The sequence below is a fragment of the Tupaia chinensis genome, unplaced genomic scaffold (assembly GCF_000334495.1).
Source record: "Tupaia chinensis unplaced genomic scaffold, TupChi_1.0 Scaffold140176_1, whole genome shotgun sequence".
Lineage (NCBI taxonomy): Eukaryota > Metazoa > Chordata > Mammalia > Scandentia > Tupaiidae > Tupaia > Tupaia belangeri.
This window is the reverse complement of record NW_006200055.1, coordinates 287,397-308,885: the sequence shown is the minus strand read 5'-3', so window position 1 is coordinate 308,885 and position 21,489 is coordinate 287,397. Positions and strand designations below refer to the sequence as shown.

Below are 21,489 nucleotides of genomic sequence, written 5' to 3'. Positions count from 1 at the left end.
AAAAAAAAGAAAAGAAAAGAAAGAGGGTTACAGAGAGGCCAAAAAGCAAACAAACTCATCCACTTCCTAAAAGTTCTTTAATCATTATTTTTTTCTCTGCATTTTCCTCCCATTACGGAAGAAAAATCTGTATTGGATTCATTTCTCTCTTCCCTTCCTCTTTTTGTTTTCTTTTTTAAATGTTACCAGAGGTGGGTGATTTCTTATTTACCTTCTCACTATCTCTGTTTCCCCTGCCCACTCTACCCACAATGCAGGTGTCCTAAAGCTGAAAAGTTGAAATCTCTAAAAAAATAAGCTGTAATGAAGACTGAAGTTGTTATCTCTTATTTAAATTAGAAGTCAAAGCCACCTAAGTCCAATGGCTTATTTTTAGCACTCAGTTCTATATATATTTACACAAAAACACAGCAATTTCTTTGCTTATTATTGGGTTTTATAAAACCTGACAAAGACAGGAATGTAAAAGTATCGGTCAATTTCTTTCATAAGTGGAGGAAAAAAACCCCCAAAAAACCCTAAACAATATATTAGCTAAAGCATAACCAATACTTCCCATAATGAACAACAATGGTTCAATTCTGGAATTTGAGGTAGATTTAACAATTTAGAAGTCAATGCACTTGGTCATAATAACAGAACAGAAATGACATACAACTGATTATTTCAATAATTAAAGAAAAACTATTTACCGAATTTAAGTTTTTCATTTAGTAAAAAAACTGAAACCAAGAGAAGAGAATTTTCTAAATTTGATTCCCAGGATCAACCAATGTATCTCCATGAAATATGATGCTCAATGATAAGGTGTTGAGACCTGTTCCCACCCACCTCAAGATTCATTATTATTCAAGAATGTTCCCTATCACCTTTAGGTGTATGTTAGTAATGTTCTAAAGGGGAAGAGTGAGAACACAGAAATATGGATGATCAGAAAAAATAGAATCAGGTACAGATAAGCCTCAGGGTCAGGGTACAGCTCAGACGTGGTCAGGATGACAGAATGTTCAAGACCTTGGGCAACGCAAGGTCATGGGAACTCCACAGTTGCAGGGATTAAAATATGGACAAAGAGCAGTGGGAAAGTAATATTTAGAGAAGGTGTAGATGGGGAAGCCATGGTGCGTGACATTATAAAAAGAAACTGTTCCAGCTTCATAGTCTAAGAAAACCCCGATGCGGCGAGGGGGCACTGTCATGGTGAGGAGCAAGGAAGTGGAGGAGTCCTCGAAGGCTCTGTAGTCATGTTTGCGCCGCAACCCGATCACCCAGTACCCACTCTGAGGCCGGTATCTGGAATAAACACTCTCATGGCTGCCATACTGGTCAAAAGAGAACATGGGTCTCTCCGAGTGACTGCACACCCCCAGGATCCAGGCAGTCTTCTTGGTCACATCCACTTCCCAGTAGTGTTTTCCTGAGGAGAAGTGCTGGGAGCCCAGGACACTACAGTCATAATGCCCTTCTGCATAGGGAGGCCCAGACAGACCAGCACCCACGAATCTCACCTGTCTCCGGTTCTTAGACAGGACAAGATTTAAATTGGCCGTGTGTGGATTCAGAGTCACATCCACTGTGGGAAAAAGGTACAACATGAACAGGTGAGAATGGTACGTGGGTCTTGTGACACTGAGAAAAGGAACACAAAGCGGTGGGGAGGAACTGGCACGGTAGGTTGAGGTGGGTGAGGGCACTAGTAACACCTCAGGCCTGAGAGATTGTGGGGTATTCAGGGAGGAAGGCCTGAAAGGGATCACAACATGTCGGCTCACAGAGGCCATTGTTTCCACTTACCCCAGTAGCTTTGGACATCCGTTAGCTCTGTAAAGATAAAGGATCAATAATATTGACTATAATCAATAGTTTCAGGTGTGATTATCTCTCCCCTTACCAGTTTGAGAATGGTGGGGAATTCTGTGAGGATGTAATTGTCCATTTAATCTCTCCTTTAATATAAACTGCATCTTCTTCAGCCCACCATGTCCCTACCCCTATGACCCACCCTTTTCTTGTACTTTTTTTTTTTTTTTGGAGAGGTTTTTGCTATAGGGCATGTGCACTTGCCAGAGAGACAGAAAGCAAGAAATCACCCCCCAGGGGGGATGGCCATGCTGCAATCCCTTCTCCTCCATTCTCCTCTCAGGATCTTGGGCATGCACGCACACACACCCAGCAGGAGTTTAAGCAACCGGGTCTAGGACTAGAACCACGGTTGACTACATGAAAGCCACTGGGTCCAGGACTCGAACCACAGTTGACTATATGGAAGTTCAGTGACATAGCCACAACACCAACTACTGGTCCCTATGACCACCCTTTCCACCACTATTCTCCAATACTGATGATATCCTCTATCCTATTTATTTCTTACCACTACAGTAATTCCATATCCAAAGTCTTTCCCATGAATCTTCTCACCTCTAAATACTCGCAGCATTTTTTTCAGATCTGGAGCTCGAAATACACTTTTCAGCTTGGTAGGGAGAGCTTCTGGCTTCCTGAGAGCCCAGAACTCACTCCTAGAGAGGACACACACTATGAGCTCCCACACGGCTAACTGGATTCTTTCAACAACTCCATCTCCCTCATCTCCTAGGTCCATCAGTTAACGTCAAAACTCTTTCTTGAAGAAACTTAGAGTCATTCATCAATGAGCCCCAGAAGTGAGCCAGAAAAGCTGAACTAAACAATGACCCTCTCACCAACTATATGAACTTTAGTAAAATCTGAAGTCTTTAAGTGTTTTTCTTTCTTTTTTTAAATTGGGTCATCAGAAAAGTCATGATGCATTTTTGCATAGAAAAACATGACTTTTCCACTGACCCAACAGTTGTAGAGGGTATGTGTGCTTGGCAGAGACAGAGATACAGAGAGAGAGAGAAAAATGACCTCCAGTGGGGGCATGGTCACGCTGCAATCTCTTCTCCATTTTTTCATACTATTAAGATTTTGAGTGTGCATGCACATTCAGTATATTTATTAAGCCACCAGGGCCAGGATTCAAAACACTCAGCCATTATTATCTTCTTGGGATTTGGGACATGCATTCACACATGCCTAGCATGTTTTTTTTTTTTTTGGAGAGGTTTTTGCTATAGGGTGCGTGCGCTCACCAGAGAGACAGAGAGATAGGAAGAGAGAAATCACCCCCCCAGGGGGGATGGCCATGCCACAATCCCTTCTCCTCCATTCTTTTCTCGAGATCTTGGGCACGCACACACACGCACCCGGTGTGAGTTTAAGCCACCGGGTCCAGGACTCAAATCTCAGTTGGCTACATGGGAGTTCAGCGACATAGGCATAACGCTAACTGCTGGTCCTGCCCAGCATGTTTTTTAAGCTTCTGGGTTCAAGACTCAAACTGTACAGTCAGCTATGTGGGATCTAGCTGCCTTAGCCACCATGTGGGCTGACTCTCCCTGTGTATTTAGAAGTAACCATAAACTTAGAGAATGAGGGTTGATAGCAGGATAGAGGTGTGTAGAAAAGTAGTCACATGATGTAATTTTATGGGGGATTCATTGACACTGCAACCTTTTATTCTTAATGATAGTCCTCTTCCTAGTCTGGCCTCTCATCACTGAAATTCTCCTATTACTGAAGCTAGTTCATTCCTTTTATTTGACGGCACCCAAATTCTCATATGATGAGCTAGTTAAGATACCACAGCCTTGAACCTCTCTCTGCCTTGTCTCTTCCTCTTTCATACTGACCATGGGATAACTGGTTGCAGCAACCTTTTGTCAATGCAAGGGAACCAGCTCATGTTCTTGTACACATACCTTTCTGTGACATCATTTGCATCCTAGGGAGAAAGAAGACAGGTTAAGTCAAAGAGTAATAGGTCATGTCTTCATCCATGTCTCTCATTCCATCACCATGACCCAATGATACGACAGAGAAGACAGTCCCAGTGTGGATGCCACAAAGTAGAGATAAAATCTCGGGACAGTCTTAAATTTCCCTGGGAGCCTATGTGGAGAAACTAGAAAATGACAAGTGATTCATTAGTGCCTTTTGTATGTGTGTGTGTGTGTGTGTGTGTGTGTGTAATATAATGTATGGATACTATGTTATTTGCCTGGCATTGAGCCTGGCTAGAGAATCTCAGATGAAGTCATAATCTCTGTCCTTGAGAACAGGAAATTCTATTCTAGTTGCTAAAGGGATAAGAGCTCTTAGAAAACTATAGAGAAAATGTGCATTATGAAAACTCTATTATAAAATCACTATCATGGATTTCAAACACTTCTTGAACTTACATAAAATATTTTAATTCCATTTTCCCACAAACTTTTCTCCTCGTACAAGCCTTAAGTAGAGTTGTTTTTCAATCTTCACCTCCTCTAACCCTCTAGCCTATCTTTGTTGACTTTATCCAGCCTCTTGATTTCAACACACACGTGTTGATGATTTCCAAATCTGTACTTCTGCTCGGACTGTTTTCCCTGATAACCCAGGTTAATATGCAGCAAAGGGGCCACAGCCATCTCAAACTCAAGATGTTTATAACTCATCCCTACAAAAATTCTTTCTCCGTATCTTCCATCCTCCTTATGATACTAGCATCTACCAGTCACCACATTTAGACAAAATACTTTCTTTGTCTTTTCTATTTTTTTTAAGAGAGATATTTTTTACTACAGGGCATGTGCACTCGCTGAGAGACAGAGACAGAGAGAAATAACCCTCCTAGGGGGCTGGTCATGCTGTAATCCCTTCTCAGGATTTTGGGCACATGCACATTAAGATATGCACTTGACGTGAATTTTAAACTGGCAAGTCTGGGACTCAAACCATGGTCGACTAAGTGAGAGAACAGTGACATGACCAATACACCATTTGTTGGTCCCAAGACAAAATACTTTCATAAAAACTACCATATCCATCTTGACATCCCATCTTCGATCAAGTCAGTACATCTGACACCCCTAACTTCTTTCAGCCACCTGCTACTCACCTTGGTCACTGCCACTGCCTGTCTTACTTCAGTACAATTGCTCAAATGCCTTCGCTTTGGTCTAACTTCTGCTCTATGCACATCAGTGACCCTGAAAAAAAGGTCTATAGTTTGATCTACGTAATATAAACCTAACCGTTTTCTCTGTTATTGGGCTAGTTTTGGTTACATTTCACAAAACAACTCAAACTGGCTTGAACACAGAAAGCAGTAGAAGTATTGGGTGTGTCAATTTATACCAAATGTCCAGATGTGTACCTGCCTGAAATTATGGCTGTGCTGAGGAACTGAGATGGTCAAATCGGTGTGCCACTAGTAGCTATTACCATAAGGTACCTTATGGTGGATTTATTCTCAGTGTTTACATCTTGAAGCTTTTATCATAGCTATCAAATTTTAATGGGCAACAATGTAACACAGATTTGGAAAGGAAAATGAAGAATATGTCTGTGATGGGAGAATTTAAGAAAACTGATCGTTAGGTAACACTCAAGTTAAAATGTTTACTAGGGAGCCAGCAGGTGGCATGGAGGTTAAGGCACTGCCTTCCATATTGCTGACCCAGCAGCTTCAAAATCACTCTGGGGGGACCAGCAGTTAGCGTAATGGCTGTGTCGCTGGACTCCCACGTAGTCGACTGCGGTTCGAGTCCTGGACCCGGTGGCTTAAACTCATGCCGGGCGCGTGTGTGTACGTGCCCAAAATCCCGAGAGAATGGAGGAGAAGGGATTGCGGCGTGGCCATCCCCCCGGGGTGTGATTTCTCACTTTCTGTCTCTCTGTCTCTCTCTGTCTGTCTGGCAAGCGCACACATCCTATAGCAAAAACCTCCCCCCCCCAAAAAAAAAAATCACTCTGGGCATGTGTGTGTGCATGCTCAAAATTTTGAGAGGGGACTGGAGAAAGAGTTGAGATGTGGCCATCCTCCCCAGAGGGTGATTTCTCACTTTCCTTCTCTTTCTCTCTATCTCTCTGCAAAGTGTATATGCCATAGAGCAAACATAATGAAGAAAAAGATGTTCATTGGGCCGTTAATATTAATGGGTGTGGGAATGCCTGGATTAACAATATAAACTGATGATTCTTTTGCACTTAAAAAATTTTACACTTTGAAGAGTCTGTGGAGCTGGAAAAAAAAATAGGTGTAGAACAAGTATTAGGATAACCTAACATCAAAGATGAGGACAAAAAATGAAATAGAAATAAGAAATGCGGCAAATATGGGGTCAGGAGGTGGCATAGCAGTTAAGGTGGTGGTCAACCATAGTTCAAGTCTTGGGTTTGGTAGCTTGAAAATGATGCAGGGAATCCCTTGATTTCATGTGTGTGCATACTGAAAATCTCAAGAGGAAAAGAGGGAAAAAGGGATTATGGCCATTCCTCCTGGGGAGTGATTTTTCACTTTCCATCTCTCTCTCTGTCTCTCTCCTTTCTAGCAAGTGCACATGCCCTATGACAAAAAGCTAAAAAAAAAAAACAACAAACACAAACACAAACAAAAATAATGTAAAGCAGAAAGCAATGGATGAGGTAAAGCTCTAACAGGTGGAAAGTAACTGCCCTCTTACTCCAATACTAAGATGTAAGAATAGATAAAGAAAAACCAACAGACAGAAGGTTGCAGAATATCACATGGTACAATATGCCTCGGCTTCATAGTCACACTATCCATTCTGTGTAGAAAACAGCTGTTCAAATTTAAACCTCAATTCAAGTTCCTCCATCAAAACTCTTTAGGCTTGATACCCTGCACCCTTCTGACTATACACACAAGACCAGACAGCCCCCAAAGACCTGCTTTAATGTCTATTACTACAACCTGTGAAATGACTGTCTTAGAGAAGACAGTGAAAGAGAAGAAGGGCTGGTTAATTCTATAAAGAACCTTTGACTTTGGCATGTGACTGAGCTGGGTAAAAAACACTTGACAAATTCCCAGCACACCACCAGAGACAAGAGGTGCCTAATGAACGGTGGTTAACTTTGGAGAGAAGTTATGTTCTCCTGCAATACCTGGAAGGGGCTTTGGGTTGCCACACCTGGGGGCAGTATTGCTGCCATCTAGTGGGTGGAGGCCAGGGATGTTAGTCAGTATCTTATAAAGTATAGGAGAGCCCTCAGAGCAGAGGCATCTAGTCCAACATGTCAACAGTGCAAAGATGGAGGAGCCCTCTGTACAATACCACTGGTTACAACAGATGTCCAGGATATCAAATAAACTTGTATGCCATCCTTTATAACAACAAATAAAAAAGGGATTTTCCCTCAGCATTTGTATTCTGAATTATCTTATGCTTAATTCCATGACCTCTGTGTAGTTTAATAGGGAAGAAGCACAGCAGGGCTAAACAATTTTTCCTTCTGGTCTCCTCTAGACTGTTAATTTCATGTGTCCCCAAAGAAGTGAAATTTGTTGCTCTTTTCCTTGGCTCTAAGCTGTGGAGCTCTTTCACGAGTCCTACCTGTAGCAGCTCCATGGTTGACCCCTGGCATCGACGCTCCAGGTCTGAGATGAGCTCTCTCAGTGACCGGCTCTGGTGTAACAGCTCATACTCAGCTTTTTCTATAATATTCATCCCTCTCCTCTCTTCTTCCTCCAGTTTCTTCAATTCCCGCTGCTCCTCTCTGTCCAAGATGTTCCGCAACCGATTGAACTCTGTCCGGATTCTGTGTCTCTCAGGCTCCATCTGATTCTTCAGGAACAGAAAAGAGAAAGAAGCTGCTAGTCTGTGGGATGAGGGCCTCTTCTAGAAGAGCAGAAGAGACAGGCTCAGTACAGCTTCCTAATTGGTCAGGCCTCACCAGGAGAGAAGGGCATATACCAGCACTTGTAGGCCTGCAGAACCTGTTCTTTTCTTCTTTTCTCCCTTCAGCTCTGCCCAGACCATTGGCTCAGGCTACTTCATCTAGGCCTTCTAGACAATGACTATGGTTGCTGAGTAAGGTTTTTATTCCAGGCAGCTTCCCTGGCCTCTCATGCCTCTGCATCAACCTTCTCTTCCAATTTTGAGTATCAAGATATAAACTAATGACGTGCAATGAACGTATGAGGCACAGAAAGTAACAGAGAATCAAATGGCGGAAAAAGACACAGAATTATGAATTAGAGGCTATCACTGTCCATGGCTCCTCTCCCATGTGAGCGTCACCAAAAACCTGGGTTGACATTTGATATGCTTGTTATCTAATGCCTCCTCCTCTCTGGTTCACAAAGGATGCGGTGGAGGACCAGGCAAGGAACACTCGCAAAGACGCAATACCAGGGTGCAGTCAGGACTGGACTCCATGACCTGCCCTGACTCCTGTAGCAGGAACCCTCAGGAGGAATCCCTCTTGCCTTCCAGGATGCCCTTTTCTCTTTGATAACAGCTTTCAGCTTCTCTGCTTCCTCTTCCTCTTTCTTCAGCTTCTTCAGAGACTCCTGGAACTTTTCCTGGAAGAGACACATCCAGTCAAATGTAGCCAAGCTTTAAACTGTCCCTATACCTAGACATGGAATGAATGAGGCAGAGGTTTTGCTAACTTCATCATCAAGACTGGCCTGTCCTGGGGTTAAACCTGAGAAGGGCAAAGTATCTTTTATACATGGGATGAAAGCCAATAGAAATAGATTGAATCTCTTTTCTCCTGGGAAAATGAGCCTGACCATAAAGCACTTTAAGTCCTTTACTCTCGCAACAGTGTATCTCCCACACACAACTCCTTTATAATTGCTACAATGTATCTCCCACACTCAACACACCAAGCCCCTCTTAGGGCCCAGAAACTCCTTTTGCTCAATATGTGGCAGCACATGAGAGATCAAGTCTATTCTACTCTATTATTAATCAGGGAGGCATTTTCTAGGTCCACTCTAGGTAAATAGAAGAAGTACAAAGAAATTAGATTCAGAGCATGATGAAAAGTTAAAATCTCCTACCCAGAGCCTTGCTTCCTGTTTTTTTTCTGCATCCTGGACTCTTACCTGGTACTCCTGGGCAACTTCTTCCATGAGGAATGTCTGGTGACCACGGTGTTCCTGAGACCGCTCACAACGCCAGCAAATCAGTTTCCCATCAGCCTTGCAGAAGAGCTGCAGTTTCTCTCCATGGTGTGCACAAAGAATTACCTTCAACTGTTCCCCTGGACCCAATACCACCTCTCGGAGCCTTTCTGCTATGTTGGCCAAGTGCCGGTTAGGCCGCAGGCTCCCAGGTTGGTAGCTGGTCTGGCACACGGGGCAGCTGCTCTCTCCTCCTTGACTGGACATTGCCTCCTCGCTGTTCTCTGTGATGCAGGCTTGGCAGAAGGTGTGGCCACAGTCAATGCTCAGGGGTTCTGTCAGGAGCTCCAAGCAGATGGGACAGGTTACCTCCTCACGTATGTCCACCAATACTGAAGTCATGGTAATGACTCTTCTGGTTCTCACCTACCCAGACCTGACTTCTAAGGTGCTTCCTGCACATACAGTCCTGGGGAGATGAGCAAACAAAAACAGGTCAGGGTATAAAAGGAGGGAGAATAAAGGGAAAGGAGATCAGATACCTCGGGGTAATAAGGGTTTCTCATTCTCATTTCCAACACTTTCTTTACCCCACTCACATGAGGCACCAATTTCTACTCTTTTCAGAGAATGACCACGATTTTCTTTTAATCCTACTGGATGGAAGGACATACTGAGGCCCTGGAAAGGAGGGCCTTGTATGAGCCACCATCTGCCCAATCTTTTCCCAACACATCCAATGATAAAAGTACCAGAACACAGCTGCATCAGGATTTGTGCATCTGCTGCTCCTTTGCCGGCGCGGCCCTTTACCTTGGTATCTGATATCTGCATGCCTCATCCCTTCACATCCCCTTCTCAGAAGGTCTGAGCCTCTCTAGCCTCTCCGTACAGTCAGTCCTGACATGCCTACCTGCCTTAGTTTCCTTCTTCTCACTACCTGATATCTACCTTTAGTGTCTGAAGCCTCCACTGGAAGGTAAGTTCCATGAGATCAGAGACTTTGTGCTCCCAGCAGCTGGCCCAGTGCTTGATACACAGGCCCTCAACTTTTGATGAATAAAAAGCAAAAACTTCTTTTTCCTTCTGCAGATGATCAACCAGACCTTTCTTATGAGCTTTTGTAATAAAGAAAATAAATAAATAAAATTCTAGTTTATATATAACTTTTATACTCTCTTGGGGCATGTACGCACATGTGCCCGGTGTGATTTTCAAATCGCAGAGTTGGTCATGTGGGATCCAGCTGCCTGAAACTCCATGCACCTGCTGACTACCGTTTGTACATATTAGTGGTGTATAGTATGGTTTTTCAGTACGCAATCTGTACTGACCAAATCAGGGCATAAGCATATCCACCATATCTAACAGTTATCATTTTGTGTTGTAGGCATTTGCAATTCTCTCTACTGGTTATTAGGAGATTCATATTAAATTGTCACTAACATTCTTTACTGTGCTATACTCATATATAATCCATTCCACTTGTTTACATAGACTCTTTCTTAAATCTTAATCAAGTTCTCTTCATTCTCCCTACCCTTTACTCCTTCCCAGTTTTTCGTATCCACTGTTACTCTCCACGTCTATGCAATCAAATCTTTCACTTGCCACTGACTGAGAATACAGTACTTGTCTCCTAATGTCTGCTTTATTCACTTAGCATTATTTCCTCCGGGTTTGCCTGCATTGCCTCAAACAAGTATGGCTGAATAATAGCCATTGTGTTTTGAGTGTATCTATAACACATTTTCTTTATCCATCCGTCAGTTACTGGACACTTAGGTTGATTCCATATCTTAGCCATTGTGAATAGTGCTGCAATAAGCATGGGAGTGCAGATTTTCCTTCACCATACTCTCATGACCTTTTACATTCCTTTGTCGTCACTCTCCATATCGGGTCACCGAGACCAAAGGTATCATTGATCATGAAGACATGTCTACCTTCTTTTTTTCCTTTTTAATTTGCTATGCGGTGTGTACACTCACCAGAGTCAGAAAAAGGGAAGGTGAAAAGGCACCCTCGACCCCTCAGAACCAGGAAGGATGGCGACACCACAATCCCTTGTCCTCCATTTTTCCTTTCAGGATTTTGGGCACTCATGCATGCACACACACCCAGTGTATTTTTCAAGCTACTGGGTCTGGGACTCAATCTGTGCAATTATTTACGTGGGATCCAGCTGCCCTAGCCTCTGTGCCACTGGCTGACTCAACACCTTCTAGCAACTATGCCCAACATGGAGCCTTTTCATCCCTCCTGCTCATTTTCCCAGGAGATTCCAAAGAAATAGCACTGGCCACAATAAGAGGAGAAGGTAATATTTTTACAGCGAACACTTCTGTAACCAATTGTAATTTAGAAATCACATTTTTCTGCTTTCTTTATCCTACAAAGGACAACTCTGCATAAATAAGAGTACTCTTAATTTTTCAATAAGAAAATAGAGACAACTGGGCCAGCAGGTGATGTGGTGGTTAAAGCACTTAACTCCCACAACGGCTTTCTTTTTCACTTTCCCTCTCTCTCTTTCTCTGTCTCTCTCTGGTAAATGCATGTGCTTTCTAACAAATTAAAAAATGATAAGGATAAATAAAATTAAATCAATAATTATTTTTAAAAGATAAAATAAAGACAAGTGACTTTAAGATCATGTTTTGGTGCTGGCTCCCTGGCCTGGTGATTAAGGCAGCTAGACCCCACATGGCCAACTGCATGGTTTGGATCTTGGATCTGGGGGCTTGAGAGATATGCCAGTTGCATGTTCATGGGTATGTGCCCAAACTCCAAAACGCAGGGAGAGCTGGAGGAGAAGAAATTGCAACATGACCGTTCCCCATGAAGACTGCTTTCTCCTTTCTCTCTCTGTCTCTGACTATCATTTTAGCAAAAAGGCAAAAACAAAATATCATGTATTTGTACGTAGTAGAGTTGGTATACTCGAACCCTTCCAGGACTCTAGTTCAAAGCTCTATCCTTAACCTCATAAAACCAAAGACAATTGGTGGTAAAGGCAGTAAAAGGCCCAGCGCTTTCCAAGTATTAGAAATGGGAGAGACTGCATTTTATGATGGGGTTTCACTTGAGTTTATCATAAGCTTTGACAGGATCCTAAGAGGGCCCAAGGCTAAGGTGGGGAGGAAGTAGGCACCTTCCTATCTACTTCTATGATGGAATTGGCAAGTGTTTATTTATTTAGCATATAACAACTCAATAATTCCTTAAACAACATTATGAGAGTCCCTTACACCCCATTTCAGTTATGGTGGAGTCAGATTTTGAATGCAAATAATCTTGTCCATAAAGGGTGCAGAAAATGACTGTTAACAAATTAATGGTTCCTGGACATATAATCGATGTTACAGAAGTGCTTAATCATTTGAGATGTTATTTAAGCAAATTAATTACACCTATGGGAACTGAGAATATATTGTAGTTAGTTTTACATCTCCTCACTTAGTACACTGCATGATGAGAGTCTAACTACTTTTATTAAATTGGGATTTTGAAATTAGGGGCTCAATCTCTCTTGATATTCTACATATCCCAGAGTTGAGTGTTGCAACTAACACAAGCACAGAGCAATTAACTTTATAATGGATTTAAAATAATAACTTACTGTTGAGTTTATAGTTAAGAATTGATATTGGCATAGAAACATGGAAATAAATGTATTATCTCATGAAATTGTTGATGTTAAGAAATAATTATAGGGAGCCAGCAGGTGGCATGACAGTTGGGGCACGGGACTACCACATGGCTGACTGTTATTTATATCTGAAGCATCTATTAAAATGAAAGCTCGCATCTACACTTAAATGTCTTTATCAATAAAAATCAGGAGCAGGAGATACTGGGGCTGGTCCAGGCTCTGGGCTTGAATTAGAGGAATGAAAAACAATAGGGCTGCCCCTCCCCCCCCATAAGTGGACAACTGAGTGCAAGAGAAGTGTAAGGAAAAAACAGTGAAAACTGCATTTACAAGTGAGTTGAGCTTCTTGGGTTTTGGGATAACGTTATTTTTGACCTTCGCATAGGGTTATATCCAACTCCGCAATCCCTTTTTCTCTATTCTCCTTTGGGGATTTTGGGCATGCATCCACACATGTACCCTGTTTATCAAGCCACAGATCCAGAACTTGAACAGAGCAGGTGGCTGGGTGGGATCCAGCTCTTTCAATGACCTCACTGCCAGCTAGTCCGTGAGCGTTTTTTTAAGGCTAGAGTATAAAACATAATATTCTCATACATTTTTCTGCATTTTTTAATATCTCATTCATAATTGCTTTTTAAATTTGCCAGAGTGTTCATGATGCTGGAGGAGGAGGCAGTGGAAGTGAGAAAGCACCGCCATGGGGAATGGTTAGGCCACAATCCCTTCTCTTCCATCTCTTCCTCCTGTTGGAATTTTGGGCACCCATACACACATACTGAGACTATTTCTCAAGCCACAGGGTTGGCCACTCAGTGGTTTTTACTACCAGGGCTTGGGCTGGCCCAATTCCTGTTTATTAAAACTGTTCTCTTGGGACCAGCAGTTAGCGTAATGGCTATGACGCTGGACTCCCACGTAGTCGACCGCAGTTCACATCCCGGACCCAGTGGCTTAAAACTCACGCTGGGCACGTATGCGTCTGTGCCCAAGATCCCGAGAGGAGAATGGAGAAGGGATTGCGGTGTGACTATCCCCCCTGGGGGGTGGTTTCTTGCTTTCTGTCTCTCTGTCTGTCTGGCGAGCACCCGCGCCCTATAGTGAAAAAAAAAAAAAACCTCTCAAAAAAAATTGTTCTCTTTCGACTTGTTTAGATGTAACAAGTAATCATATTTTCCTTTATCATAACACATTTAACATATTTTATTGCTTAGTATAGTCTTTCAAAAACAGCTTCAATTGTGCATTTTTTTAAAGAAATGCATTAAGTTCAATGCTAATAATTTGACCATTTACTATTTGTTAAGCAGTAAGCATAGAGAACGTCTAAACCTTTGCTTCACGTAATCCTCATCCGATCTCTAGGATGTACATGTTACTCTGTCCACTTTACAGATGGAAAAACTAAAGCCCAGAGAAGTCAAGGAACAGGCCCAGAGCCTACAGCCAGTGTCTAAGAATCAGAGCCAAGATTCAGACCCATGTAGTCTATCTGCAGTACCTGTGCTCTTAACCACACATTTCTGCCTCAATCATTACACAAGATGTTGTCCCTAACCTCAGTGAGCTTATTTGCAGGGTGGATGAAAAAGAAATAAAAAAGGGCCACAAGTGGAAGGTGAAAAACTCTGGGTGCAGGTGCTTGGGTGCCCCAAATCCTGAAAGAAAGGAGAAAGGATTGCAGTGAGGCCATCTCCCTTTGGAGGTGCTTTCTCACTTTCCTTCTGACTCTGGCCAGTGCACTGGCCTTACAGGATGCATGTATAAATAAATAGCGATCAACATCATTAAGTTCCAAAGGGGAAAGACCTCATTGCTAGGTGCTAGAACCTTAGTAAGTGGCCCCCATAGCCCAGTAAAAGCCAGGAAAGCTCCAGGTGTGAGCGCATCAGGTGGTCAAGGTCTTCAGAGAGAACCAAGGAGTTACAGTAATTCTGAAGACCAAAGGGTAGTCACTCTTTTTTTTTTTCTAATGAACTCAACCACATCTGAGTCTGCTCCCTTCCTAAAAGGCCGGGGATCCATCCCGAGCCAGCCTCCGGCCTCAGCACTGAAGGCGGGGTGGGCGGGGCCGGCAGTGTACAGAAGGCTCATCGGCTTCCCTGGGAGGGGCCGGCCTACTGGGGTGGAAGATAAAACGTGCTCACTTCCTGGAGCAGCAGCAGGACAGGGGTGGGGGAGGGGAGGCTGACCTCTGAATCCCACCGGGCCCGTGGTTCGCGGCGATTCTCTAACGCCAAACTTTCAGAGCTGCCTCCCATAAGGCATTTAGCGTTCAGAATTGGAGTTCCACTCCCTCTACACTTTCACAGCCTAATGCTGGCTGCAAAGGTGCCTCTCCTGTGCTCCTCTCCCTGCTCCTCTCCCAAATTTGAACCGACCCCAAACCGCTGAGGTCCCTCTTACTCTTCCTCTACTCGTCAACACCCAACCTATCTGCAGAGCGGGTCGAATTCCATGCACTATTGGGTCAGCGGTGGCTGGCCAGAAAATGGACTTGCTCACTAACCTGGAATATGTGGCCTAACCACTGCTGAGAGTTCTCAGCGGCTTCCTCCTCCTCCACCTCCGCCAACGAGGTCGGCCGAAAGACTGCGGGGGAGAGGGGCGGGGCCTGGAAGGAGGCGCAGCGGTGGGCCGGCCGGCCAGGTTGTCCGCATCGCCCGAGATCCTGCAGGCTCCAGGGGTGTGGTCACCAGCGCCCATCAACGAGGGAGGCCACAATCTGTTTTGAAGGCAGAAAGGCAAAGCTGTTGCTCTTGCCTGATTTTTTGAAGCCTTCAAGAACACCTGAAGGCCAACAATGACTTGGACATTCTCTTTAGTTTACTCAATTTTCCAATATTGTATCAGTTGAGCAACAGACAAAGATAAGACACTGGCACCCCATATGAATATATTAACATGTCTCAAAATCTCTAAAGTTCTGTGAGTAAAAGAGGACCACTTTATAATGGCATGTTTGTCAAATAGCCTTAAAATTTATCCAGTTAAAATTACGTATGTGTGTAATTTTAAAGATATAGGATAACATATATGTGTTATATATATATGATATATATATATGATATATATATTTCTGTGTGTATCTGCAATTTTAAACTATATAATTGAGATACCAGGAATCTTTCTTTTAAGATCTTTATGAATATATGCAAAGCTTATAAAACTTAGAACTGTGACCATAAGCAACTGTGACAGAGCAACTTTGAGAGGGAAAAGAATGCCAAACGTCTCACCAGAGGGGACTGACCAGGTGAGTGTCACTCATCTTAGAAGGCAAATCAGGGGAGAGGTCATAGAAAAAGAAACCAGAGTATCCACATGGAAGTCAGTCAGAGTTGTGCGATGGAGAGAACTGAGTTAAGCAGCAAGACGTTGCCCTGAATAGTCCTCAGGAAAATGGAAGGTCATTCGAATGTCAAAATAAATTGTACAAGGACCAGCACCTGGTGTAATGGTTACGTTGTTGAATTCTCACATGGGCAACTCTGGTTCTAGTCCCTTACCCAGAAGCTTGAAACTCACACTGGGCATCTGTGTATGCATATCCAAAACACTTACCGGAGAATGGATGAAAAGGGATTGTTGTGTGGCCATACCCTTTGGGGGGATAATTTCTCCCTTTCTGTCTCTGTCTCTCTGATGAGCGTACATGCCCTATAGCAAAACTCTCTGTAGCAACAACATATGTGTATATGTGTGTGTGTGTGTGTGTGTGCAGACATGTGTCATTATTCCAATGCGTAGTTTATGTCCCCAAGTGTTTTCTTTTTTAAGAGAGATTTTTTTGCTATAGGGCATGTGTACTCGCCAGAGAGACAGAAAGTAAGAAATCATCCCTTGGGGGGATGGCCATATCAGTTCTTTCTCCTCCATTCTTTTCTCAGGATTTTGCCTACATATGCACATGTGCACAGTGTGAGTTTCGAACCTCTGGCTCAGGACTCAAACCGTGGTCGGCCATGTGGGAGTTCAGTGATGTAACCATTATACAATCTGCTGGTCCCAGTCCTCAAGTATTAAGAAGCCCTACACAGTATACTTTAGATCTCCCATCACTGGGCTTTTAGATATATCCCTGGGTGATGCTGCAAATTGAAACTTGTGTATGTCCTGAAATTCTCCCAAGCCTACTCAAACTACCCAGTGAAAACACCAACTTACCATTGGTCCAGCACATTTTAAGTCCCTTGCAATGTAAGATGGTGTGATGATACCCAGAGGCTTAGGTGAGGTTTCAACTGTCTAGTTATTTTTTTATTTTTTATTTATTGAGAAGTTTTTGCTATAGGGCATGTGTGCTCGCCAGACAGACAGAGAGAGACAGAGAGATAAAAAGCGAGAAATCACCCCCCAGGGGGGATGGTCACGCTGCAATCCCTTCTCCTCCATTCTCCTCTTGGGATCTTGGGCACGCACGCACACGTGCCTGGCATGAGTTAAGATGATTAAATACTTTAAAAAATAGGACAGTTTAACGAAATTCATATGAATGAATTAAGAGGTTAAAGGAGATACCTAGGATGACTCTTAGTCTAAAACTAAATCTAAAAATTAAAAAAAAAGACAGAATTTGTTTTTTCTTATTGGAGGACTTCCATGATAACAAGGAGATGCACAAATTAACAAGTAACTGAAACATATTATATTATGATAGCTTTGAGATAGAAGAGAACACACATTAAGAGCATAAATGGGGACACTTATTCCAACTTATTGGTTTAATGATATTTCTTAGAGGAATATATCCTTATAGAACCAGGAATTTTGTGGGGTTTTGTTCATTTTCTCTTGTTAATAACAGGAATACTTGGGGCTAGCAGATGGTGTGGTGGCTAAGGTACTGGATTCCCACATGGTCAACCATGGTTTGAATCCCAGACCTGGCAGCTTGTTTTCTCACTTTTCCTTTCTCTCTCTCTGTGCTAAAGTTAAAATAATAATAATAATAATACCAAATAAAATTAAGTTAAATAAATAAATAAATCTTTAAAAAAATACCAGGAATACCTGAATCTGGGTAATATACAGAAAATACAGATAAAGCCCATGATTTTGGAGGTTGAGGTCAAAGAGCCACATCTGGCTCTAGAAAAGGATTTTTTGTTGATGAGGTCTTCTTTATTTATGTATTTTTTAAAGAATTATTTAATTTAATTTAATTTATCATTATTATTTTTTAAAATTTTGACGAGAGAGAGAGAAAGAGAGAAAGTGAGAAAGCAAACTAGCAGGTCCAGGACTTGAACCATAGTCAGTCATATAGGAATCCAACATCTCAACCACCACAGCACCTGCTGGTCCTGGTGAGGTCTTCTTGTTAGTAGGAACACTCTACAGAGTCCTAAGGAATAAAAGACCATCACATAGCAAGAGAGCTGGAGCATGTGTATCTTGGTCTATGCTGATCTGGCTCATTCTTCTTGCAAAACTCTCATGATTTAATTATGGGGGCTCTTCTCTGATGACCTTATCTCATTCACCACCTCCCAAACACTCTACCTCTTATTACTATAGTCAGATTAGGTCCTGCCCTCTTTACAGCATCATAATGGAAACTATATCTTAACATACACAGTTTGGGAGTGTACATTCAAACTATAGAAATAGGTTGGAGTTGGGACCAGCAGATATCATAATGGTTACATCACTAGACTTCATGTAGTCAACCGGGTTTGAGTCTCAGACCCAGTAGCTTAAAACTCAGCTTAAAATTCATGCTGGGAACGTGTGCATGCATCCCCAAAATCCTGAGAGGAGAATGAAGGAGAAGAGATTGTGGCATGGCCAACTCTCGGAGGCGATTTCTTGCTCTCTCTGGCAAGCACGCATACCTTATAGTAAAAATCTCTCTCTCTCTAAAAAAAAAAAAAAAAAAAGAGAGAGAAAAGAAAGAAATAAGTAAAAGTTAATCAAAGGACATTGGTGTGGAGAATACAATGAGCAATTGCTTAATGGTAAGAATGACGTTAATGCATAAGAAGCCAAAGTGATGGTAACAAGTTAGTACTTACTCTGAGGTGTTGGTATTTATCATGGTTCTTCAGAAAAATAGAACTGATAGGATGCGTATATGTATATAGAGTGATTTATTTTAAAGATGTGACTTGTGATTATAGAGGTTAGCAGGTCTAAAATGTGGAGTAGGCTGGAGACTGAGAAAGAGCCTGTGTGCAATTTAAGGCTACAGGCTGTTTGCTAACAGGATTCCTCCTCAGCTGTAGGAGGTCAGTTTCTTGTTCTATTCAGACTTTCAACTGATTGGACAAGGCCTACCCACGCTATGGAGGACAATCTGCCTTCCTTGAAGTTAGCCTATTTAAATTTAATCTCATCCAAAAATACTATGATAGAAATAGTGTATAACCACATAAAGGAACTAGATTTTCTTTAATGTAAGTTTTTCATTAATGTAATCATTCCAACATTGAACTGCTATTTCAATTCCCAGAGCCAAATGCGAGCTAGAAAAGAATTGGGCTTACCATCATTAGCCACTAGAGAAATGCCAATCAAAACCCCAATGTGGTACCACTTTCACACACTCTGATGGCCAGAATCAAATAAGTTTTGGTGAGGATGTGGAGAAATTGGATCCCTTATTTGGTGCTGCTGGAAATATAAGATAAGTTGCTTTGGAAAACAGCCTATTCGTTCTTAAAAGTGTATATAGTTATAATATGTCTCCTAGGTATTGTTAAAAAAATTTTTTTTTAGACAAATTTAATTTAGCAGTTTCATCGAGTCAGGAATGATTTGTGAATAGAGAAGCCCCAGAACTTGTTTGGAGGAACGTGGGGTTGCTCCATGGTTGAGTGACATTTATAGGCAGGAAAAAGAAAGTGACAGAGAGAAATATGGAAGTGAGAGAAGTGAGGCGAGAAACAGCCGGGTCGATGACAGCTTAGTGTCTGCCTATTTGGACACAGTTTAAACAGTGAGCTGGCTGTGATACACTGAAGTACAGCAGCCATGATGGCTGTGACTCAGCTATTTCTTATGGAAATAGACTCAGAAGCTTGGTTGTGCTTTGTTTACAAGAACTCAATATACCAGCAGAGAGGCCTTCTAGGTCCAAGAGAAATGAAAACATAATTTCACATAACAGCTTCTACCAGAATGTTCGTAGCAGCATCATTCATAACAGCCAAAAAGTATAAAGAATCTGAATGTACTACCATCTAACAAACGAATACATAAAAGTTGCATATCCATACAATGACATATTATTCAGCTAAGAAAGAAATGAAGTTCTGATATATATCATAATGTAAATGAACCTTGCAAACAATTATGATAAGTGAAATAAGTCAGACATAAAAAGACACATAATTTCATTTACATGAAATGTCCTGAATAAGCAAAACAATAGAGATGAAAAGTAAATTACTGGTTACCCAGACTAGTAGCTAGGAAAAAAGGGAGAGTGATTGCTAAAGGATATGATTTTCAGGGGGGGGGAGGTAATGGTAATGTTCTAAAATTGATTGTGGTGATGGCACAGCCCTGTGAATATAATTTTAAAAATATGGACTTTTATATGCAGAAGAGGTGAATTGTGTAATATGTGAATTATACAGACCGTTTCCCACTTGCAATGGCTCAGCTTATGATGATTTAAAGATTTTATCATGCTAAAAAAAGCAATAAATATTTAGGTGAAACCATACTTCCAGTATCCATACAACCTTTCTGTTTTCCACTTTTAATATAGTATTCAATAAATCACATGTGATATCTAACACTGTTATAAAATAGGCATTGTGTGTCTCAGCAGGTGGTATGGTAGTTAGGGCACTGGATTCCCATATAACCACTTGTTGTTTGAGTTCCAGACAGGTGGCTTGAAAATCATACCAAGTGCATGTGCGTGTGTGCCCAAAATTTCAAGAGGAGAATGGAGGCAAAAGGACAGCGATATGGCCATCACCCCGAGGGTGATTTCTCACTGTCCCTCTTTCTGTCTCTTTCCATCAGGTCCAATGTTCCCTATAATAAAATCCTAGGAAAAAAACAAAGGCTTTCTGTTAGATGGTTTTACCTAGCTGTATGCTAATGCAAGTGTTCTGAGCATATTTGAGGTGGGCTACGCTATACTATACTATTCAGTAGTTTAGATGTATTGAATGCATTGTCAATGTGTGGTAGTTTTAATTTATAGTAGGTTTACTGTAATCAACCACATTGTAAGAAAAGCATCTGCATCTCAATAAAGCTCTAACTGAAAGAAAGAAGAGAGAAAGAGAAATAAAGAACAAAAGAAAGGAAAAAAATGAAAGAAAAGAAAGGAATGAAGAACAAACTGGGCTTACCTCCTGAAGCAACAAAGGAAGGGGTCATGTAATCTGCTGATCTCAGTCTACTCTTGCCTGATGGCTCAGTGTTTATCCAAGGCTTCTGTCTCTCTTACCTCACTTCACTTCCTGTACTAGAGTACACTAGACACAAGCCTGTAGACAAGGCCCAAGAACAGCTTTTCTGGGTTGTCTCCCCAAGCTTGGGTTACATTTTTAAAAAAGAATTATTTATTTAATTTTACTTATTATTATTGTTATTTTAAAAATTTGTGACAAAGCACATGCACTCACCAGAGAGAGACAGAGAGAGAGAGGAAAAGTGAGAAAGCAAGTCGCTAGGTCCAGGACTTGAACCATGTGGGAGTCCAGCACCTTAACCACCACACCACCTACTGGCCTTTGGATTACATTTTTTATTATATTTATTTCTTGTTTAAGGTTTTTGTCATAGGGCATGTGCACTCACAGGGGAGAGACAGAGAGGGAAAGTGAGAAATCAGCCTCTAGAGAAGAGAACCATGCTGCAATCCCTTCTCCTCTACTCTTATCCTGGGATTTGGGGCACACTTGCACATGTGTCTGGCATAATTTTC

At 42.0% G+C, this 21,489-nt stretch overlaps 1 protein-coding gene across 4 annotated transcripts; it reads right to left on the bottom strand.

Moving 5' to 3' along the window:
* LOC102472225 (tripartite motif-containing protein 6) lies at nt 1–15,180 on the bottom strand. Of its 4 annotated transcripts, XM_006162531.3 has the most exons (9): nt 15,106–15,180; nt 8,924–9,410; nt 8,297–8,392; nt 7,422–7,652; nt 3,783–3,805; nt 2,419–2,519; nt 1,795–1,821; nt 1,509–1,573; nt 1–1,430 (listed from the first exon to the last, which is right to left on the bottom strand). In XM_006162531.3, the coding sequence occupies exons 2-9, from the start codon at nt 9,341–9,343 to the stop codon at nt 1,008–1,010; spliced, it is 1,386 nt and encodes a 461-aa protein (XP_006162593.1). In that variant the 5' UTR covers nt 9,344–9,410; nt 15,106–15,180; the 3' UTR covers nt 1–1,007. The 4 variants fall into 4 exon arrangements, with proteins under 4 accessions (XP_006162593.1, XP_006162592.1, XP_014448784.1 ...); XM_006162530.3 differs by having other exon boundaries at nt 1–1,573; XM_014593298.2 differs by lacking the exon at nt 2,419–2,519 and having other exon boundaries at nt 1,349–1,430.
* Between the last annotated feature and the right edge of the window lie 6,309 nt (nt 15,181–21,489).

Coding starts and splice junctions, on each gene's coding strand:
- LOC102472225 (XM_006162530.3), bottom strand. CDS start 9,343: ATGACTTCAGTATTGGTGGACATACGTGAGGAGGTAACCTGTCCCATC. Junction 8,393..8,923: donor AAGTTGCCCAGGAGTACCAG/GTAAGAGTCCAG, acceptor TGTCTCTTCCAG/GAAAAGTTCCAGGAGTCTCT. Junction 2,520..3,782: donor GCAAATGATGTCACAGAAAG/GTATGTGTACAA, acceptor TGTCCTCTCTAG/GAGTGAGTTCTGGGCTCTCA.